This window comes from Mus musculus, chromosome 1 (genome assembly GCF_000001635.26).
Source record: "Mus musculus strain C57BL/6J chromosome 1, GRCm38.p6 C57BL/6J".
NCBI lineage: Eukaryota > Metazoa > Chordata > Mammalia > Rodentia > Muridae > Mus > Mus musculus.
In genome coordinates this window covers 53,519,208-53,537,699 of record NC_000067.6, presented here as the reverse complement: position 1 = coordinate 53,537,699, position 18,492 = coordinate 53,519,208, and the positions used below count along the sequence as shown (strand labels likewise).

Genomic DNA, 18,492 nt, shown 5'->3' with positions numbered 1-18,492 from the left:
GATAGTATCCTTCGAAATAAATAATGCTGTTTTTTTTTTTCTTTTTCATTAAGGGACTAATGGAAGAAAACAAGGTTCAAATAACTGTTTTAAATCCCAAGTCTGTCACCATGGGCCAGCTTTATGGGCAGTTTGACTTGGTTTCCCATGAGTGGTCTGATGGGGTCCTGGCTGTTAGCTTTAGAGCGTTCGCAGCTTCCTCGGTAAGAGTCTGTCTTCTTACATGTAGATTTTAAAAGAGTTATGTGTCCTGTGACCAGTATCTGATTCTTTCCCAATTATTTACTTCTTAAGATATTTACTGAAAGCATGTTACTGGAGGCTTTGGTGGTATTTCTTTGAGGAATGATGGCAGCCCATACAAGGACAGCACAGACCATGTCCCTGGGCACCTCTGTCCTGGAGGTCCTTTTCAGAACTCTTGGAAGTCAGGAGAGTGGATGATTCCAGTGATGTGGCACACAGCCTCTTCTCTGACATCATTTCTGTCTGCAGTCTGAACTGCTGCCCTTATTATATCCTTGTTAGAAATAACTTCAGAACATGTCCAGTGTTCCATAACTTTCCATGTAGAATGGTTGGAAGAGAAGAGGCTACACCTAAGAGATATTTCAGGGCTGGGGTTTATTCTGTGCCTTGTTTTGTGCAGGTGACTGTCACACTCATAAGCAGGGTCCAAAGTGCATGTGCTCAGGCCAGAATAATGTAACATGAAGCTTCTAGACATGTAAACAGGCACATCATTTACATAGAAAGAGCCATGGGTTACCTCTGTGCAACGTGCCCTTACATAGCTTACATTACACTGTGTAGAAAGCTATGTCCTATTTACACTAAATCTCAGTGAGGTGCAGTAGTTTACTCAAAACCAGTAGAGCAGGGTGGAAAAAGAAGTCCTTCAGACGATGAAGCTCAAGGTCACAGCAGTGTCACAGCAGTGACAGTTGACAGGCACTGGCAGTGGAGAGTTCAAGGGAATTCTGGTCTCAGTGATCACCCAGAGCATAATGTAATCAGTACTCTTCCGTGCTGTCCTCCTGAGTTCCGAGCACACAAGTACCAGCTTCGGTGTGAAGATAGGGTGCTGACCCTGGGGCAGCTCACGGTCCTATGGAGTTAACCACAGGGTCTGAGACTGTGGTAAGAAGGACTTAGTTCCATCACGACTGGAACTAAGTAAGGTGACAGTGAACAAAACATTTGTATACATAAGCAGGTGGAAATATAGGAATCAGAAAGGTGGTTATTTTCTGGACAATGTGCAAGTATTTTTATATTTCATAATATTTGTCAGGTCATTATACTGACTTTGTATTATCTATACATCACTAGTACATATTATTACTGGTGTACAGAACTTTATGTGAATGTTATATTGATTTTCATATCCTATACCAGTGGTTCTCAACCTGTGCATCACAATGTGTTTGTGAAGAAAATGATTTTTTCATAAAGATCGCCTAAAGCCATTAAAAAACACAGATATCTACATTATAACTCAAAACAGTAGCAAAATGACAGTCATGAAGTAGCAATGAAAGTCATTTTATATTTGGGGTCACCACAACATGAGAAGCTGTATTGAAGGGTCGCAGTATTAGGAAGGTTGAAAACCATTGTCCTACACTAGTATGTGTGTGTGTGTGTGTGAATTTATTTTGTGGAAGAAAACCAAAGTTTTAGCATAGTGCATAGAAGCCATTAACCTTATAAAAACGTTAGGTAGAATTCATAAGAGTGATCTATTAGAGAATACTAAGAACAGGCATATTTGAATGAACATTTTGTTTTCCCTATCAATAGTATTTTCAGTTCTAATATTTTAAAAGCAGTTTACATGTATTTAGCATTGGAAACATTGAAAAGATTGAATCAAGTGAGGTATTGGAGTTTTGTATTGTCCATGGCATATGTAGACTTCTTCATCTACGCTTATGTGTTTGTTTGTATTAGTGTGTATGTGTGTATGAGTGTGTGTGTGTGTGCTAATGTGCCTGCGTGGATGTATACATGCACCTGCCTGTTTATAGTTCATATTAAAGAGTACTGTTTTATGTTTTCATGGTAAAATAAATTATTAAATGGTAAAATAAATTTCTAAATTTTGAAATATTATTTGTCCTTTATCCACTCTGCATGTAGACTCCAGACAGGAAGTGGTTAATCTTTGATGGGCCAGTTGATGCCGTGTGGATTGAGAACATGAACACTGTGCTGGATGACAACAAGAAGCTGTGTCTGATGAGTGGGGAGATTATTCAAATGTCACCACAAATGAACCTGATTTTTGAACCGATGGATCTGGAAGTCGCCTCTCCAGCCACTGTAAGGTCTCAAGTTTGGCGTCTGCCTACAAATTGCACAATTTCTGCAAATGTTTATTTTTACTTGGTAGCTTTACTCTAAATTGAATGTACTTATACATTCCATTGTGAAAGCAATCTGTGGTCCTGAACGAGCAGGCACTATCTGCTCACATACCATGGCAGATTTAGTAATTTGTTTATTTTTTTCTCCTATTTTGGATCATTTTACAAAATCACACACATAAGCTAGGATCAAGGAATGATATAAAATTAAGTCTTTGTCCCTATAGGGTTGTAAGAAACAGATGTCCCAACTCATCTTAATGCCCAGTAGGAAACCAGATCTTGTGCACAGGACTCCCTGCTTAACCCCATCTGATTCTGTCTCAGTGATTAACTGAAGTAGATTTTCTTTCATTATGGGAAATCTGATGGTCAACAGGAGGCTTCTTAGAGCTGCTCGCTGTAGTCAGTCCCCTGTGCCAGGCACTGCATGTGGCCAAACTGAATCAGTGGTGAGGCTAGCAAAGGACTTGGTGATCTTTGTTCTTGAGAGACATAAAACAGAAAAGCATCCATGACTAGGTGCCTGGGAACAGATATACATCACGTGACCTCCAACCTTCATCTGTTAGAAGGTATCTACCCATTTACAATCACACATCGTTTCTGGAAAATGTCCTTAATCCACCTCAAGTGATGACTGCCCCCTTCCTGTCGTGTGAGCAGACTGAGCCTGTGAAGCAATGGAACGTTTTGAGCAGTACTTGGATGCTAACCAACACGTTCCTTCCAGGTTTCCCGGTGTGGCATGATCTACATGGAGCCTCACATGCTAGGCTGGAGACCACTGATGGTGTCCTGGATAAACACGTTACCACAGTCAGTCAGTATCATTCAGAAGGAATTTATAGAAGGCTTGTTTGATAGAATGGTCCCTCTCTCTGTTGAATTCATCAGAAGGCATACAAAGGTAAGACAAACTGGAACTTTAAGATTTAAAAAGTGGAAAACTTGAATTAAATGTATTAATCTCAACAAGTTTTTTAAAGCTAATGGAAAACATACTTTTTGTTAGGTATGATTGGAATTTTTTTCCATTTTATTCTTTTTTATTTCTTTTCCTTGGTACAAATCTTCTCAGGCCTGGAGCCCAGGCTGGCCTGTACCTGGAGTCTGGCTGCCTCTGCCTACCAAGTGCTATGATTACAGGCATATGTCAGCACTGCCTGCTAAAACCTCAGCTCAGACCAAAATAAAAAGGCTTGAACTCATAATAACTATTATCCAAAAACAGGCAAAGTGTAGCATCTTAGAAATGGAGACAGTGTTATCAGTATAATTATTCTTTCTTAAAACTGAAGACACCTGAAAAGCCTGCCTAGCCTTGTGCATTACAGTATCTAGATGTTATTGTTTTCTTTTTTTAATCTCTCCCTGAGTGTCACAGATGTAGGCCAGATTGGAGCAGATTAAAAGCAGGTAAAGGCAGGTTTATTAGGAGGCAGCTCTCAGGTGGGTCCACTAATCTCCCAGATAGAGGTAAGTGAAGTCACACATCCAGGCTAAAGCGGGGGAGGGGGTAATAGAGCTTAGGTGAGGAGAGATGGTGTGTTGGCTAATGCCTGGGATTGTGTCTATACATGGTCAAAAGCTTAGCCCCTGGGCGGGCACTCTTGGGTGGGTTGCTAGAAACTTGGAGATGTATTGACATGTTAGCCTGGAGTTCTCTCCATGTGGATGGAGAAGATTTTTCTGTGTGGGCAGGTTTAGAGGAAGAAGAGCAGACTGGGTTTCCCAACTTGTGCATGGATGAGCAGAGGCTGCAACCTAGCAGTTTTCTCTTATTTCAGGTGAGCAGTTGTATATTATATTTTCATGTGCCTGTATGTGTTTATGTTTGTGTGCGTTATTTTTCCAAATTTTCTAAAACAAATGCTTGGTAGAAAGATAAGAACGAAAATAGGGGCTTCCAGGCAAATACATGTGAGGATAGAGACCTGAGTATCTGGGGCAGTAGCTGAGGAATGTGCAAGATGCTGATGAGAAAATGGGTATCATTGTTCTTTCAGTCATTGACTGGCACCTAAGTGTGTTATAAACAGGAAGTAACCATGCTCCAAACCATTTAAACATACATGCTCTGAGAGTCAGAAGAAAACAAGATATAGAATTCGTGTTTCTTCTTCCCTAGCACTGTCAGAGGATTTAAGTCCTACAAAGAAATGAACTGTCTATGTCATGGACATGTGCCTTGGCTAGATGGCAAAACCAAACTTTTTTATGTACACTTTCTAACATAGTAGGACTTCTGTTCTGCCTTACAGAAGTTATGGATAGCCATTATAACCATAGGTGTCTGCCTAGGAGGAACCATTTGTATTGGTCTGAAAGACCCACAATGTGAGGACTCCCCCATGTTCTGACTCAGGAGAGGCAACACCCCAAATCACTCATGAGAAACAGTCTTGATGCAAACTGCAAGAGGATTTTTTTATGCCAAGAGCGCTCTGGGACCCACAGTCATATACCATGCAGGGGTAGAGGACCATGGCCCCCGAGTAGCTGGGACAGGGGGTATTTAAAGGAAGAAACCACAACTCAAGGGGGTGGGAAGGGCGTTGTTGGAAAATACCAAAAATACCAGTTAAGAATCATGAGGAAGTGCAAGGTCACAAGAGTCACAAGGAATGCCTGGTAATTGTGTGGTTATTTCTCAAGACAGTTTCTATGAGCCTCTAACAATAGCACATTTGCATAGTGGGTTCCATGAATGGTCAGGGTGGTCCTTTTTGAGCAAACACTCCCTGAACCCAGGAAGCGGGTGGGTGGAGGAATGTCCCTATCTCTTTTATGATTAGCATGCCTTGGAGCATTGAGTCACAAAGGTCACATTCTCAAGCCTGGGCCTAAAGGCCTAGTTTTCTTTTTTGTTTTTATACTACACTTTTACAGGCCCATCCCATCAATTTCAGTTCCATGTTAGCCAGAAGCTCAGTCCTAGGGTCTGTAACTCTTATGAGGTCAAGATGTCTGACTAGGAATCCTGCCACTTCTGGTCCTCAGATATCACTTCACTGGGTGAATTTTCACCTGATAACCACAAAGGACTGCACCCATGGAGGCTGGGAGAGAGAGACTAGATGAGAAGATGGCGGGTGCACAGTGAGAACATGGCCCTGAGAAACGTGTGTGTTTCCGGGTTCACTTTATATAATTGTAACAGTGGGATGCTGAAAACGTAAAGTGAATAATGTGTGTTACTACCGACATTGAGTGAACTTGGATATCTCTCATGGAGTTGAGTTTACTGTATGTATTGTAAACAAATCTTTAGGTGTGTTTGTTTGTTTGTTTGTTTTCGTGCAAAGGTAAGATAAAACAGAGTGTAACTCAAATGGAACATTTAGACTAATTCAGAAAGGAATATTAAACTACAGAAAGTGATTTTATCACACAGAAAAGTCTAAAAATACTAATTAAAAAGTGTGTGTGTGTTCCTGGGAATTGAACCCAGGTCTTTGTGCATGCTAGGCAAGAGCTATTTCCTCAATAGATCCTAAACCTTTTGAAGGAATGTGTTGTGTTTATCTTAATCAAAGATTAATAAAGGATAGAGTCTATGCCTCTGATTAAGATAAACAAATACCTTTTAACTGGAGAGGTTTTTATAGAATATACATACCATCAGCTGCTGTGATGGCTCAGTGGGTAAGAACATCTGCCAGGCAAACCGGAGTTCTATTCTCAGAACTCACAAAAAGCCAGATGTGACAGATGCCTCTGAAATGTCAATGTCAGGATGGGAAGAAGAGGCAAGACAATCACTCAGAAGTTCACAGATCAGCTAGTTGTGGCATAGAAAGAAGTGCCCCTGCCTCAACATGGTGGAAAAAGACTCAGCCCCTGAAAGACCTCCATGCAGGTCATACATACATATTATAATATGTATAAAAAGAGAGCATGTTACTGATGCGTGGTAGTCACTGTAGAGAAGACATGAATGTAGACCTCAGTTTTCCTTCATAAATGAGAATCACAGAGTACCTTTTCATAGATTCCATGCCTGCTAGGATGAGACAGGCTCCATAGAGGAGATGCGGGAACACGAGTGCCTGGCGTCCTTTGTTTGACAGACTCTTCTGATTTTCCAGGAGCTCTCTCCTACTTCAGATACAAACTTGGTCCGATCCTTAATGAATCTCATAGACTGTTTTATGGATGACTTTGCTGATGAAAACAAACAAAAGGAAAGAAATGACCGAGAAAGTTTCTCTTTGCTGGAGGTAAGGCCATACATTGTTTTCTGGGTCTTGCAGTAGAAAAACAAATGTCTTTTGCTTTCAGCAAAGCTCTCCAATCAATGAGACCCACTTTGCTCCTGAAATAGGACTCAGGGATGAGGCATACATTTTGGGGGTCCACCTGTGGTTCTGAATTCTCTGTTTTCTCCCTCTCAGGGTGTCTAGATGCTTTTGCACACTGAGCTAGAAGGATGAAGGGCAGTTCTGGATGGGTGAGAGAAGGCCTTCTCTGAGGATCTTAGTGTTACAGCTCTTGCAGGCAAAGGCCTTCTCTGATGATCATCAATGAGACAGCTCTATGAGAAGATCTTAGCTTGCATGTGTATACTTTATTCTGAGAGAAACAGGGGCATATGTGGACTTTGGAGAGTGGGAAGAAGTTTCAGAGTAAATGAAAATTATTGGCTAGAGTTTAAAGTTCTATGAATGGCTCCTTTGCATGGAGAGGCTTTCCAGGAACCCAGGTACTTGCTGGTTGGGTTCTTATCAGGAAAAGAGGAAGGGAAACAGAGAAAGTTGAACAGGTAAAGAGAGGCTGCCCAGACAAGGTCAGAGAAAGGGAAACCCTGCTGGTAAAGGGATTTGTCCCCCATATTGTCCAGCTCAGAGAGCCATCTGGACTATGGTAGACTTTGACCTTAATTAACAGGGTCCAACAAAGGGAAGTTGTGGAAGCCTAAGAGGGAGGAAGAGGCTGAGCCCCAAATGCAGAGTGCTGTTAGGAAAACTACACTGGTAGAGATAGCGGGATGTAAGCTTTTGAGTAGTGAATGACAGTGCAGATCAGTGAGGGTCCACCACTGAAACCAGGTCCTGACCAGCCTCAAAAGTAGTCTCTGTCACAAAGGTTTCCACCAAGCCATGATTTATTATTTTCTACTTTGACATTTGTCCTTTTTGTTTAAGAACAAGTTTATGTTTTGGGAGGATAGGTGTGTGCAAGTGTATAAGTACATTTGAGATTGAAGAAAGTAGGAAAAATAGACAATTCATAAATAAATCCATAAATAAATGTTATTTATGTGTGTAGTTATTAATTCATTTTTCAGTATTGGAAACTGAGAGCTTCAGGACCTCAGGCGTGCTAGGCTAGGGATTCCCCACTAACCTATATTGTAAGCTAACAGATTTGAAAAATAATAATATAGGACTGGAGAGATGGTGCCATGGCTAAGAGAGCTTGCTGCTCTTGCATGGGACCAGAGTTCAGTTCATAGCACTTAATCCAGGTGACTCAAAGAAGGTATTTGCAGGGACATCTGTCAACACATATGCTCATGTGCACATATCTCACACAGGCACACAATTTAAAATTAATATAAATTTGTAAAGAGTATTACTATCAATAGACCTTGATAGAAGTTTTAGATAAAAATACTAATATGCTGCTCATAGCATAATTTTGCCAATGTGTAATTTTTTTCCCATGTGAAAGAGGTTTATTGTGAGGGAGAGACAAAGGGAGTTGCAGGGTGAGTGGAAGGGGAGAGAAGAAAGAGAGAAAGAACCAATGTGTAATTCTTACAACTCATATATTTTGTGAAAAAAAAATAATTTAGGGGCAAGTATTTTTGAGAAAGTTTTCACATAAACTAGATGTTACACAAGCAAGATTAAAAGCAAAAGCCTTTTTTTCATGGTGGTGGTTGGTTGTTTCAACATTTTAAAGAAGACAGACTTTTGCCATCCAGTTAATTGGTGGGTTTAGTCTTCCATGCATTTGTTTTGGAAGAAGCAGAATGCTTTTGGAAAGACAAATCTAGTTTGTATAATTAATTCTGAGATAGCATTTCAAGTAAAAAGCTAGAGACTAGTTTTATTTAAATCCAGTGCACTTGTATCAATATGGAAATGAAATGTGTCTGAATTTTCATCCCCCAAAGTTACTTCAATGTTCTTTCAGAGAATAAGCTCTAGCATGCGTCCGAAACACACAATTTATTAGAATCATGGTTGCAAGGTTTGCCTTGACTTGAATTTGTGCTGCATTGCATCACTTTAAAGATTTTATGAGACATAATTTGGGGGTAAAGTAATCCTTATAGAATCCTTAGATTCTATAAGACCTGCTATTACACCATAGCTCACCTATTACTACTTGGAGATATCAATCTGGCTGGTGACGTAAGTCATCAGGAGAGACTGAAGCATCTGTTTTAATTGCACCCTATCTTCTCATCTCTCCAACACAGGGCATTTTTCTGTTTTCATTGATCTGGTCTGTTGGTGCAACTTGTACAGATGATGATCGTCTGAAATTCGATAAGATCCTCCGAGAGCTTCTGGAAGGTCCAATTTCAAACCTAACTCGAAATAAGTTTAAGTTACTGAGTGGTACTGAGCAAACATCCTCAAAGGTGTTTATAGTGCCATTTCCTGAGAAGGGAACAATCTATGATTATCAGTTTATCCCAGAGGTGAGTTCTGAAGCAAGATGTGTAACTGCCAGCCTGGCAGAGTCCCTGGTGAGACAGAGCATGTGGTGGCTCTGGGGTTGTTTGCCCCTCCTGGCTCACATGGTGTGAATTAGAGGAAGGCATGCCAGCTTTGCTGCCAGACACCCTGAGTTTTAGTCCTGGAGAAGTTATTTTTTTCCTGCATAGTCGTGGATGGGATAATTTTCTTAAATGTAGTTTTCCTCAGTGGTAAAGGGAACTAATAACCAATGGACCAGTTGTACCCATTAAATAAAATTACACATTATGATACGAGCCAAGCACGGGGCACATGCTATTCAAGGCCATATCTTGGAGATTCATTTGTATGTACATCACAGGCACAGAGTACAGTAGAAGTAAATCTATGTTCCTATGAACAGTTTCTGATGGATTGGTCTATAAGTCTTGAGTTCTGTTTGTTGGTTTTGTTGTAACTTCCACAAACACCATGCTTAGAACAAACATTAGGAATAATAAATAATTGAAGCATATATTGAAAGAACCTAGTGGGGAAACCCCCACTCAACTCCTGATTCGGCGTGCACCCAAGAATCACGAACAAACAGAGCATATTGTTGTAAAAACATGAGGTAGTTTAATGGTGGAGCTCTGGGTCGAAACATATCTCACGCAGGAGACAGTGGTTTCGACCACAAGGCTTGGAAGCTAGGAGTTTTTAAAGAAAAGGGGCTGGGGCTAGGGGAGGAATTGGCACGGTTTCACATGATTGGTTCATTTAAACATAGGTCAGACGGGTGGGAGATAGGGAGGCAGTGGGCCAGTCTGAACATGTAATGATGGGCCTGCCCGGGCATGTCCTGGCCTGTTCTGCTATGTTCTCAGCCCCAGGTTTTAAAGCTCACAAACAACTCTTTGGGCTATTTGGCATAAATTACATGAATCACAGGTCTCAAGTTTTATTTCCTTTCAATATAAACATAGTAGAATTGGGATCGTGCCATGTAATCAATAGGGAGGTCCCCTCCCCCTACTTAATAAAGAGAAAACTTTCCAGATCACTTGTGTTTCTTCAGTAGAATTATTTCCCAGGGCCTTCCTAAATCTACCAGGACACTTTTCAACTCTTCAGTCTTCCACTTTTATAAATTCTTAGAAGACTAGTTATGGTATGAGCATCGATTATTTCCTTAAGATAAATTTTTAGGGCTTTCTAATTATTATAGCTCTAGAGTTGTGCTGCTGATTTCATCTGACAAAGGACTTCATCCTGTCCAACACATATTTACTAATTTTGTTTCAATTTATTCATACACTTGAAATTTTCATAGAGAGGAAAGATAGAGAAGGTGGGATGTTCCCTATGGAGGGACCTGGGACGTGGAGCTCTTCAGTGGTTTCTCTAAGGTCACAGCCTTTAAATGACTGTACACTCCAACTTACTGATTTTTAATGTCTCCTTTCCTAAATGAGGTCAAAGATATATGTTTGAATTGATTATTAAGACCATGAAAAGAAGCTGCTTTTTCTCACCAGTTATAGAATAATCTGCAAAATTGTTTTTAGACTGAATATAAATTCAGTGCCCTTATTAAACTTAGTGTCTTCGCCAAATGTGTAGCTAGTTGCTAGAACACACAAAAATGAATAAAATACAGCTGGGCTCAGTGAGTCCATATGTTTTTCAGAAGAGCATCATGCCATGGTCCAGGCCCAGGGAATGTGGTGCAAAGGCCAAGTGGAGGAGACATCTGTTGTCTAGGATAGCCACCAGTGAGAACTAGTTGTGGGTATTTGGCAATGCCAAGGAAAGATAGGTCTGCATCTGATGTGTTTTGAATCACTAGTTTATCTCTAAGTTGGTATTAAGGACGGATAAGGCAATATTATTTTTCTAGAGTGGAATGATTTTGAAACTTTATTATAAAAAACATATATAACTAACAAACTAACTGGATGCAAATAGGTAGCATATTTTCATGATAATCACAAATTAGAAATCTTACTATATTATAATTCATTGTGAATATGGTTAATATATTATTACATTAGTTGTATATATTAATTAGTTAACAATTTTAAATTATATTACATTTTCATTAAATGAATCTTGCCTGATATAACCATTAAAGTCAAGTGCTGTAATGCTGCGGAGTGGACTCAGTCAGCCTCCCTCAATCCGCCAAAGAAATCAGGGTCCTGGACAGGCAGGCAAGGAGTTCACGTGGAGGGTGACAGAAACAAGGGAGTGTATTATATCTGAATGTAATTTGTCTCAAAGCGAGCACCAGTCTTATAAGTGACTTTTACACAAAACAGAGAAATGCATAGGAAAAGCTAACAGGAACTAACTGGGATAAAAATCAATGTTAATGACTGGGATCAAAAGCAGCCCCACCTAAGGTCAGCTTAATCTTAGAAGGCAGGGTCAAGGGCTTCATGCCCTTGCCATAGTTCCAATTCTAGTCTTTGTATAGTCTACCTTCCCCCTAGGCCATTGTAAATTCCTGTCTATGGGTGTAACTCAGCTATCTATAGTTCTTAGTATTTACTCTAGTTCCTTCTTAGACCACAACCTTCCTTCTTCCTAGGTCTTTGTAAATTCCTGCATATTCGAGTAACTTGGCTTCTCTTTTAAGTATCTGTAGGGAATCTCCATTTGTCAGAAGAACTCACCAACTTTCTTTTAATATGCAATGTACTCTGCCATACTTGACTGCAATAAAGATTCTAAGTATACTTTGCAAGATTGCCCTGAGATTTCTAACTCTATGTAGGAGATAGTAATGTCTGATTTCTTTCACTGTCTCTCTTACAATACTAGAGGCAATTCTGAATGTCACTGAAGAGGCAACATTCTTACTGAATTCCAAGCCCAGGGTCAGCTCAAGGACTACCTAGGGCATTGGCTCAAGGACTACCTAGGGTGAAGGCCAGAAAGCAAAGTTCGATTTTGCTTAGGTATTTGGCAAGTCATTGCTTGGAGGCACCTATAATAAGATAATACTGAAAGAAAGCACACAGATCCATTTACATGGACAAGTTTGGAGCATTCATTATCCAGGATGCCACGGTTCCAGGAGACTACCTTTTCGTGAACTTTTCGCCTCAGGATTGTGTCCAGGTTTCTAGGCCTGTCAAGCTAGTTACTACTGGAGTGATTGTAGTACTGTACAGTTAACTTCTTGGGAAATTATTGCATGTTTTTGCAAAATATTAAATAAAATTCTTTACTCTTTAATTGTTGTCTCATCAAATTTTGTCAATGTGATTAAAGAATCCAATGTTGATGGAGCTGTCATAGCTGTAGCTTCAGAATATCTGAGATGCCCAAGCACTACCAGTGCAGTTATAGTCACATGGGAGCGGAGTTTCTCCTCCAGTTTCATAGAAAATTCAACTTTCAGACTGAGAGGATAATTAATTGTGCTAAAGAACAAAACAAATGAATAAACATTAGAATTATATTGGTCTTGATGTTGTCTACAATTGCACAGAAGTACAGAGCCTTTGAAAGTATTTAACACCTTTGACTGTTTGCTTGTTTACTGTAAACAGGGCTTAGGAAGATGGGATAAATGGATAAAGGATTTGGCAGATACTCCTCCAATTCCCAAAGATGTACAGTTTAATGAGATCATTGTGCCAACTCTAGATACGATCCGTTACTCTGCTCTAATGAATTTACTGACCACTCATCAAAAGCCTTCAATATTTGTAGGACCAACAGGAACTGGAAAGAGTGTTTATATCATTGTGAGTACTGTAGAAATGTAAATGAATTTGGTTAAAGCATTCATGGTATCTTAAGAATGATCATGTTTAAGGTTGGCTTAATTTACAAATATACTCAACTATTTTGTTGTTTAAATTGCAAGGAATTTGGGATCTATTGTCTTTTATTTTTAGAAACTCTTTAAAGATGTACCTTTTAAAAAAGAGAAAGAAAGCTCTTAGCAGTTTTGTCTCTGGTGGGCTGCATATGTTAGGTGATAATGATGTTACTGAATCACTGTCCCACTCATTTTGATATAAGAATAACTTATTTAGGGTGAGGATTATGCCTCTTGAAAACTGTAGCCAGACTTGATGGTTACTTATCTGAATTACTTTCCAGCTGATGGTTACTTTGTAGTAAGAGGATGGACTTCCCACAGTGGGTTTGGAACCATCCAGCTGTTAGCTGTGTGTTGGCGGCTGCCATGACAGATATGGCCCACATCTCAGCTAAAGGAGGGGAAGGAAGGTGCTATTGCCAGACTGTTTTCCATCCGAAGTTTCCAATTATTCCACATTCCTCCAGTTTTTGACAATGAATTCCACTGAATTCTGCTTGAAATGAAATGTTGTTAATTCAGTTTAGCTGACAGAATGATGACTGGGCATGAAAGAAAATCATGAAAGGCAGTAATGATCACCTAAAAGACTTGTGTCTATTTAGAGACAAAAGCAAGCTAAATTCTTGTCCTTCCTCTAAGGCTGGAGATAATTTTCCTAACCTCTCAGTCCTTGCTGGTTCCTGTTGAGTAATGTGTACTATTGTGAAGATCAGAGAAGATACATGCAAAGTACCTGGGCAGGTAGAGACAGGCTGTTGCTGTGGTAACTGTTGTTCATATTCATTCCTTCTTTGCATTGTTCTGATATGTCAAGTTCAACTCACGTTTATCAACAAGTGATGCTTCATGTTTATTCTGAAATGACAAAACAAGTTTCAACTGTCGCTCACTCTTATTTTCTGTTGTGTAGAATTTTCTTTTAAATCAACTCAATAAGGACATCTACAAACCTCTTATAGTTAACTTCTCAGCCCAAACTACAGCAGCCCAAACTCAGAATATCATCATGTCGAAACTGGACAAAAGAAGAAAAGGAGTTTTTGGCCCTCCTTTAGGCAAGAGAATGGTAAGGGCTTCTCCCCACTGTTCTATCTCTAGTATAATCCTGGGCCCATTTATGTCCCCACTGCCACAATCAGAACAAGGAAACCTGGCAAGCTAAAGATTGTCATCTTTGGTTTATTTTTTGTTTTAAATGATTTGATGTGCATGCTTTGTGTGTGTGTGTGTGTGTGTGTGTGTGTGTGTGTGTGTGTTTGTGTTTGTGTGACGGTACACATGTTGTGGCAAAAAGACAACTTTTGGAAACAACTCTCTCTCCCTCAACCATGTATTCTCGTATCAAACCCAGGGCTTTAGTCCTGACAGTGGGCACACTTACCCTCTGAGATGTCTTTCTATCTCATTGGTCCTTTTCTTTTAAATGAATTCTTTTTAATTTTAAACTTTCCTAGGCTGGGAATGTAATATAACAAGTAGAGTATTTAGCTAGCTTGCACAGAGCCCTGAGTTTGATTACAGCAAACTGTGTGTAGTAACAAAAGCCTGTGAGGCCAGTTGTAAAGAGATGGAGAGAGAGCTGCCAGAAATTCAAGGTCATTCTTTGATATATATTGAGTTCAAGGCCAGCCTTGGATACATAAGACCTTGCTTCAAAACAGAAAAAAGAAAACCACAAAAGAAAAAGAAGAAAAAAAACTTTTCTTAAAACAGGTCATATTTGTTTTTAAAAAGATCCTACAACTGGTCATATTTGTATGACAATGACATCTTAATGTTATTTTAAGTGCCAGCCCTTTGATACTTTTAAGCTGCTGCTTTATAAATAGAAAACAAAATATTGAAATGAAAAATTAAACTTTAATTCCTGTATTAACACTCTTAACATGTTTAATGCTTTCTTTTCTTTAAGAACTCTCTCTACAAGACGACTTATTTATGCTTCTTTGTAAGGAACTCCATTCTCAACTGAACCTTCATTGCTCAAAGGCTCTACTCACCTAACAGTTGCACCTTTCTTTGCAAGCTAATAATTCAGAGTGCTTCACAAGGGAAAAAAAGTACAGTGAGCCACAAATGGCCTAAAACGATTTGTATGCCTTGAACCACCAACCTATACATATTAGCAGTGAGGAAGGCTCCTTATTTCTGTAGGAACGTAAAGATAGCATTTTTGTTTGAAAAAGAAACAAAATCACCTCTCAGCTATACATCCTATAGCTGTAAGAATACAGACTAACACTTTATCTGCATCACTTATGTAGTAGGGTTCTATGTCAAGTGCTAATATTTTCTATTCTATTCCTTTATTTTATGTTTTTCTTTTGGAGACAGTATCTCACTAATGTAGCCCTAGGTAGGCTGGCCTCAAACTCAGAGATCTCCTGCCTCTGCCTCCCAAGTGCAGGGATTAGAGGCGTGTGCCACAACAAGAGGCTTGAGTGCTAATATTCTCTAATCTCTTTTCTTTCTTAGATAGTCTTTGTAGATGATGTGAATATGCCTGCCCGCGAGGTCTATGGGGCTCAGCCTCCCATTGAATTACTTAGACAGTGGTTAGATCATTGGAATTGGTACGACCTCAAAGATTGCTCTGTGATTAAACTAGTGGACATCCAGATCATGTGCGCTATGGGCCCTCCAGGTAGGCATACATTCTGAGTTTGTGACTACTAAGAGAGAAAACCACTCTGGTTGCATCTACAGAGATGACTGGAGAGCAGAGAATACATCCCAGATAACCATCATTCCACACTAGTGCACTTCCCTTCTCTCTCGTTCCTGCATTAAAATTTGCTAAGAGTAATTAAAATAGTGAGAACCCAGAGGAATGGACTCTTCTGTTCCTTTTCCTTTTTCAAAGAGGAGTTTGTAAACTGAGCTAATCCTGGCATGCCTAAAATGGCTCAATTCTGCTAACCGGAGACCTCTCACTATCTTTCTGCCTTCAACCTGACATTCAACTAAGAAAGAACTCTGAATATACTGCTTCAGAGACTATGTTTATGCACAGTAGATGCTAAAATTATTACATACTTTTAAAATTACTTCTTTACTGAGAATATAAGAGAAAATCCCTTTTTAAATTAACTGTTATTTGTCTGTGTTTTTTATTTGTTGAACCTGGAGTGTGGTAAGCCTCTGTCCCTCCCCTGATCTTTGTCCCCAGACCTATATACTTTAAATAGGATACAGTTTTAAATATCCTTTAAGTATGATACTGTTCTGTGAAGTAGCATGTTAAATGCTGTCACTTACAGAAGTCATGTGTTTGAAAATGTGCTCATTATTCTATGGGAGGTCGACATTTCTCAGGTCTTATAAGTACCCAGTGAAATGGATGTATGTACTTATAGCCTAGTCTTACATGAAATTGGTCAAGACGTGGGGGAGGCGTAAGAATAGATTAACCAAATGGAATTTACTCAAATAATTTGATTAGAAAAACCTCATCTTGAGTGGAAATAAGTTGTGGTATTAGTGTCTCCCCAAACAGGTAATTACTTTTAAATCTTTTGACATACCATGAATTGATCATCTTCTAGGTTACTTTAAACTGCCAAATACTGAAGAGAATACTTTGGCATTATTCTAGCAATATTATTAAGGACCATGCTTTCTAATCTTTAGGTGGTGGCCGAAATCCAATAACCCCTCGTTACATGAGACATTTCAATATTGTAACCATCAATGAGTTTAGTAACAAGTCAATGTTCACAATCTTCTCCAGAATCCTGGCCTGGCATCTAAGAACCTGGTAGGTAATTTAAGAGTGCTTATCTTTTCTTTCTCATTAAAGAATATAAAGTCTTATAGCAACATATCAAATAAGTAATAGTTATTACATGTTCCTATGAAAGCATCCCTAGACAGGGAAAGGTAACAACTGACGTCACTCTCTCACAAATGGGCCACTGCACTCTGTTCTGCAGTAAGTCCATGTGTGGGTGCTTGCCTTGAGGTTTCATAACTGAGTACAATTAAGGCTGAAAAAAAGTATCCAGTTTATGTTATGAGTTTGATATCATCTTACAGAAACCTGCAGAGGTGTTTCCATGCCCAAATTTCAGAACATAGACTTGAGCCTCTTCCCTGGGGAAATGTTCCCCAGCTCTGGGGATTCAACTTTAACCCAAAAGATGAGTGGGTATTCTGGAGCCATTCTTACTTGGTTGTCAGCCATCTAGGCTCTCTGGTGCCTATTCTTGGGAAATTGTTATTTTGTTGCCAAACCCAACGATGATGGAGCAGACACTTGGCTTCTCATTAACCAAGAGTTGAAAGCAGCTAATCTTTCCATATATATATATATATATATATATATATATACATATAATTTACTCTAATCATATATTTTATTCTTCGTTTCCTTTGTAATTTTTATTTTCCCTTTTTTTCTTTGGAATACCTATTTTTTTTTCCATTTTTTATTAGGTATTTAACTCATTTACATTTCCAATGCTATACCAAAAGTCCCCCATATCCACCCACCCCCACTCCCCTGCCCACCCACTCCCCCTTTTTGGCCCTGGTATTCCCCTGTACTGGGGCATATAAAGTTTGCAAGTCCAATGGGCCTCTCTTTCCAGTGATGGCCGACTAGGCCATCTTTTGATATATATGCAGCTAGAGTCAAGAGCTCCGGGGTACTGGTTAGCTCATAATGTTGTTCCACCTATAGGGTTGCAGATCCCTTTAGCTCCTTGGCTACTTTCTCTAGCTCCTCCATTGGGAGCCCTATGATCCATCCATTAGCTGACTGTGAGCATCCACTTCTGTGTTTGCTGGGCCCCGGCATAGTCTCACAAGAGACAGCTACATCTGCGTCCTTTCAATAAAATCTTGCTAGTGTATGCAATGGTGTCAGCGTTTGGATGCTGATTATGGGGTGGATCCCTGGCTATGGCAGTCTCTACATGGTCCATCCTTTCATCTCAGCTCCAAACTCCGTCTCTGTAACTCCTTCCATGGGTGTTTTGTTCCCAAATCTAAGGAGGGGCATAGTGTCCACACTTCAGTCTTCATTCTCCTTGAGTTTCATGTGTTTAGCAAATTATATCTTATATCTTGGGTATCCTAGGTTTGGGGCTAATATCCACTTATCAGTGAATACATATTGTGTGAGTTTCTTTGTGAATGTGTTACCTCACTCAGGATGATGCCCTCCAGGTCCATCCATTTGGCTAGGAATTTCATAAATTCATTCTTTTTAATAGCTGAGTAGTACTCCATTGTGTAGATGTACCACATTTTCTGTATCCATTCCTCTGTTGAGGGGCATCTAGGTTCTTTCCAGCTTCTGGCTATTATAAATAAGGCTGCTATGAACATAGTGGAGCATGTGTCCTTCTTACCTGTTGGGGCATCTTCTGGATATATGCCCAGGAGAGGTATTGCTGGATCCTCCGGTAGTACTATGTCCAGTTTTCTGAGGAACCGCCAGACTGATTTCCAGAGTGGTTGTACAAGCCTGCACTCCCACCAACAATGGAGGAGTGTTCCTCTTTCTCCACATCCTCGCCAGCATCTGCTGTCACCTGAATTTTTGATCTTAGCCATTCTGACTGGTGTGAGGTGGAATCTCAGGGTTGTTTTGATTTGCATTTCCCTGATGATTAAGGATGTTGAACATTTTTTCAAGTGCTTC

At 39.7% G+C, this 18,492-nt stretch overlaps 1 protein-coding gene across 3 annotated transcripts in view; it reads left to right on the top strand.

Annotated features, from left to right (window-relative positions):
* Dnah7a (dynein, axonemal, heavy chain 7A) overlaps nucleotides 1-18,492 on the top strand; it is a 310,307-nt gene that overhangs the window by 169,602 nt on the left and 122,213 nt on the right. For all 3 annotated transcript variants that reach the window (XM_006496179.4, NM_001252070.1, XM_017321900.2), the window contains 9 exons: nucleotides 54-203; nucleotides 2,143-2,325; nucleotides 3,103-3,279; nucleotides 6,461-6,592; nucleotides 8,803-9,027; nucleotides 12,565-12,762; nucleotides 13,756-13,911; nucleotides 15,321-15,489; nucleotides 16,476-16,602. In XM_006496179.4, coding sequence (XP_006496242.1) covers nucleotides 54-203; nucleotides 2,143-2,325; nucleotides 3,103-3,279; nucleotides 6,461-6,592; nucleotides 8,803-9,027; nucleotides 12,565-12,762; nucleotides 13,756-13,911; nucleotides 15,321-15,489; nucleotides 16,476-16,602 — 1,517 coding nt within the window. The remainder of the gene's footprint in view (nucleotides 1-53; nucleotides 204-2,142; nucleotides 2,326-3,102; nucleotides 3,280-6,460; nucleotides 6,593-8,802; nucleotides 9,028-12,564; nucleotides 12,763-13,755; nucleotides 13,912-15,320; nucleotides 15,490-16,475; nucleotides 16,603-18,492) is intronic.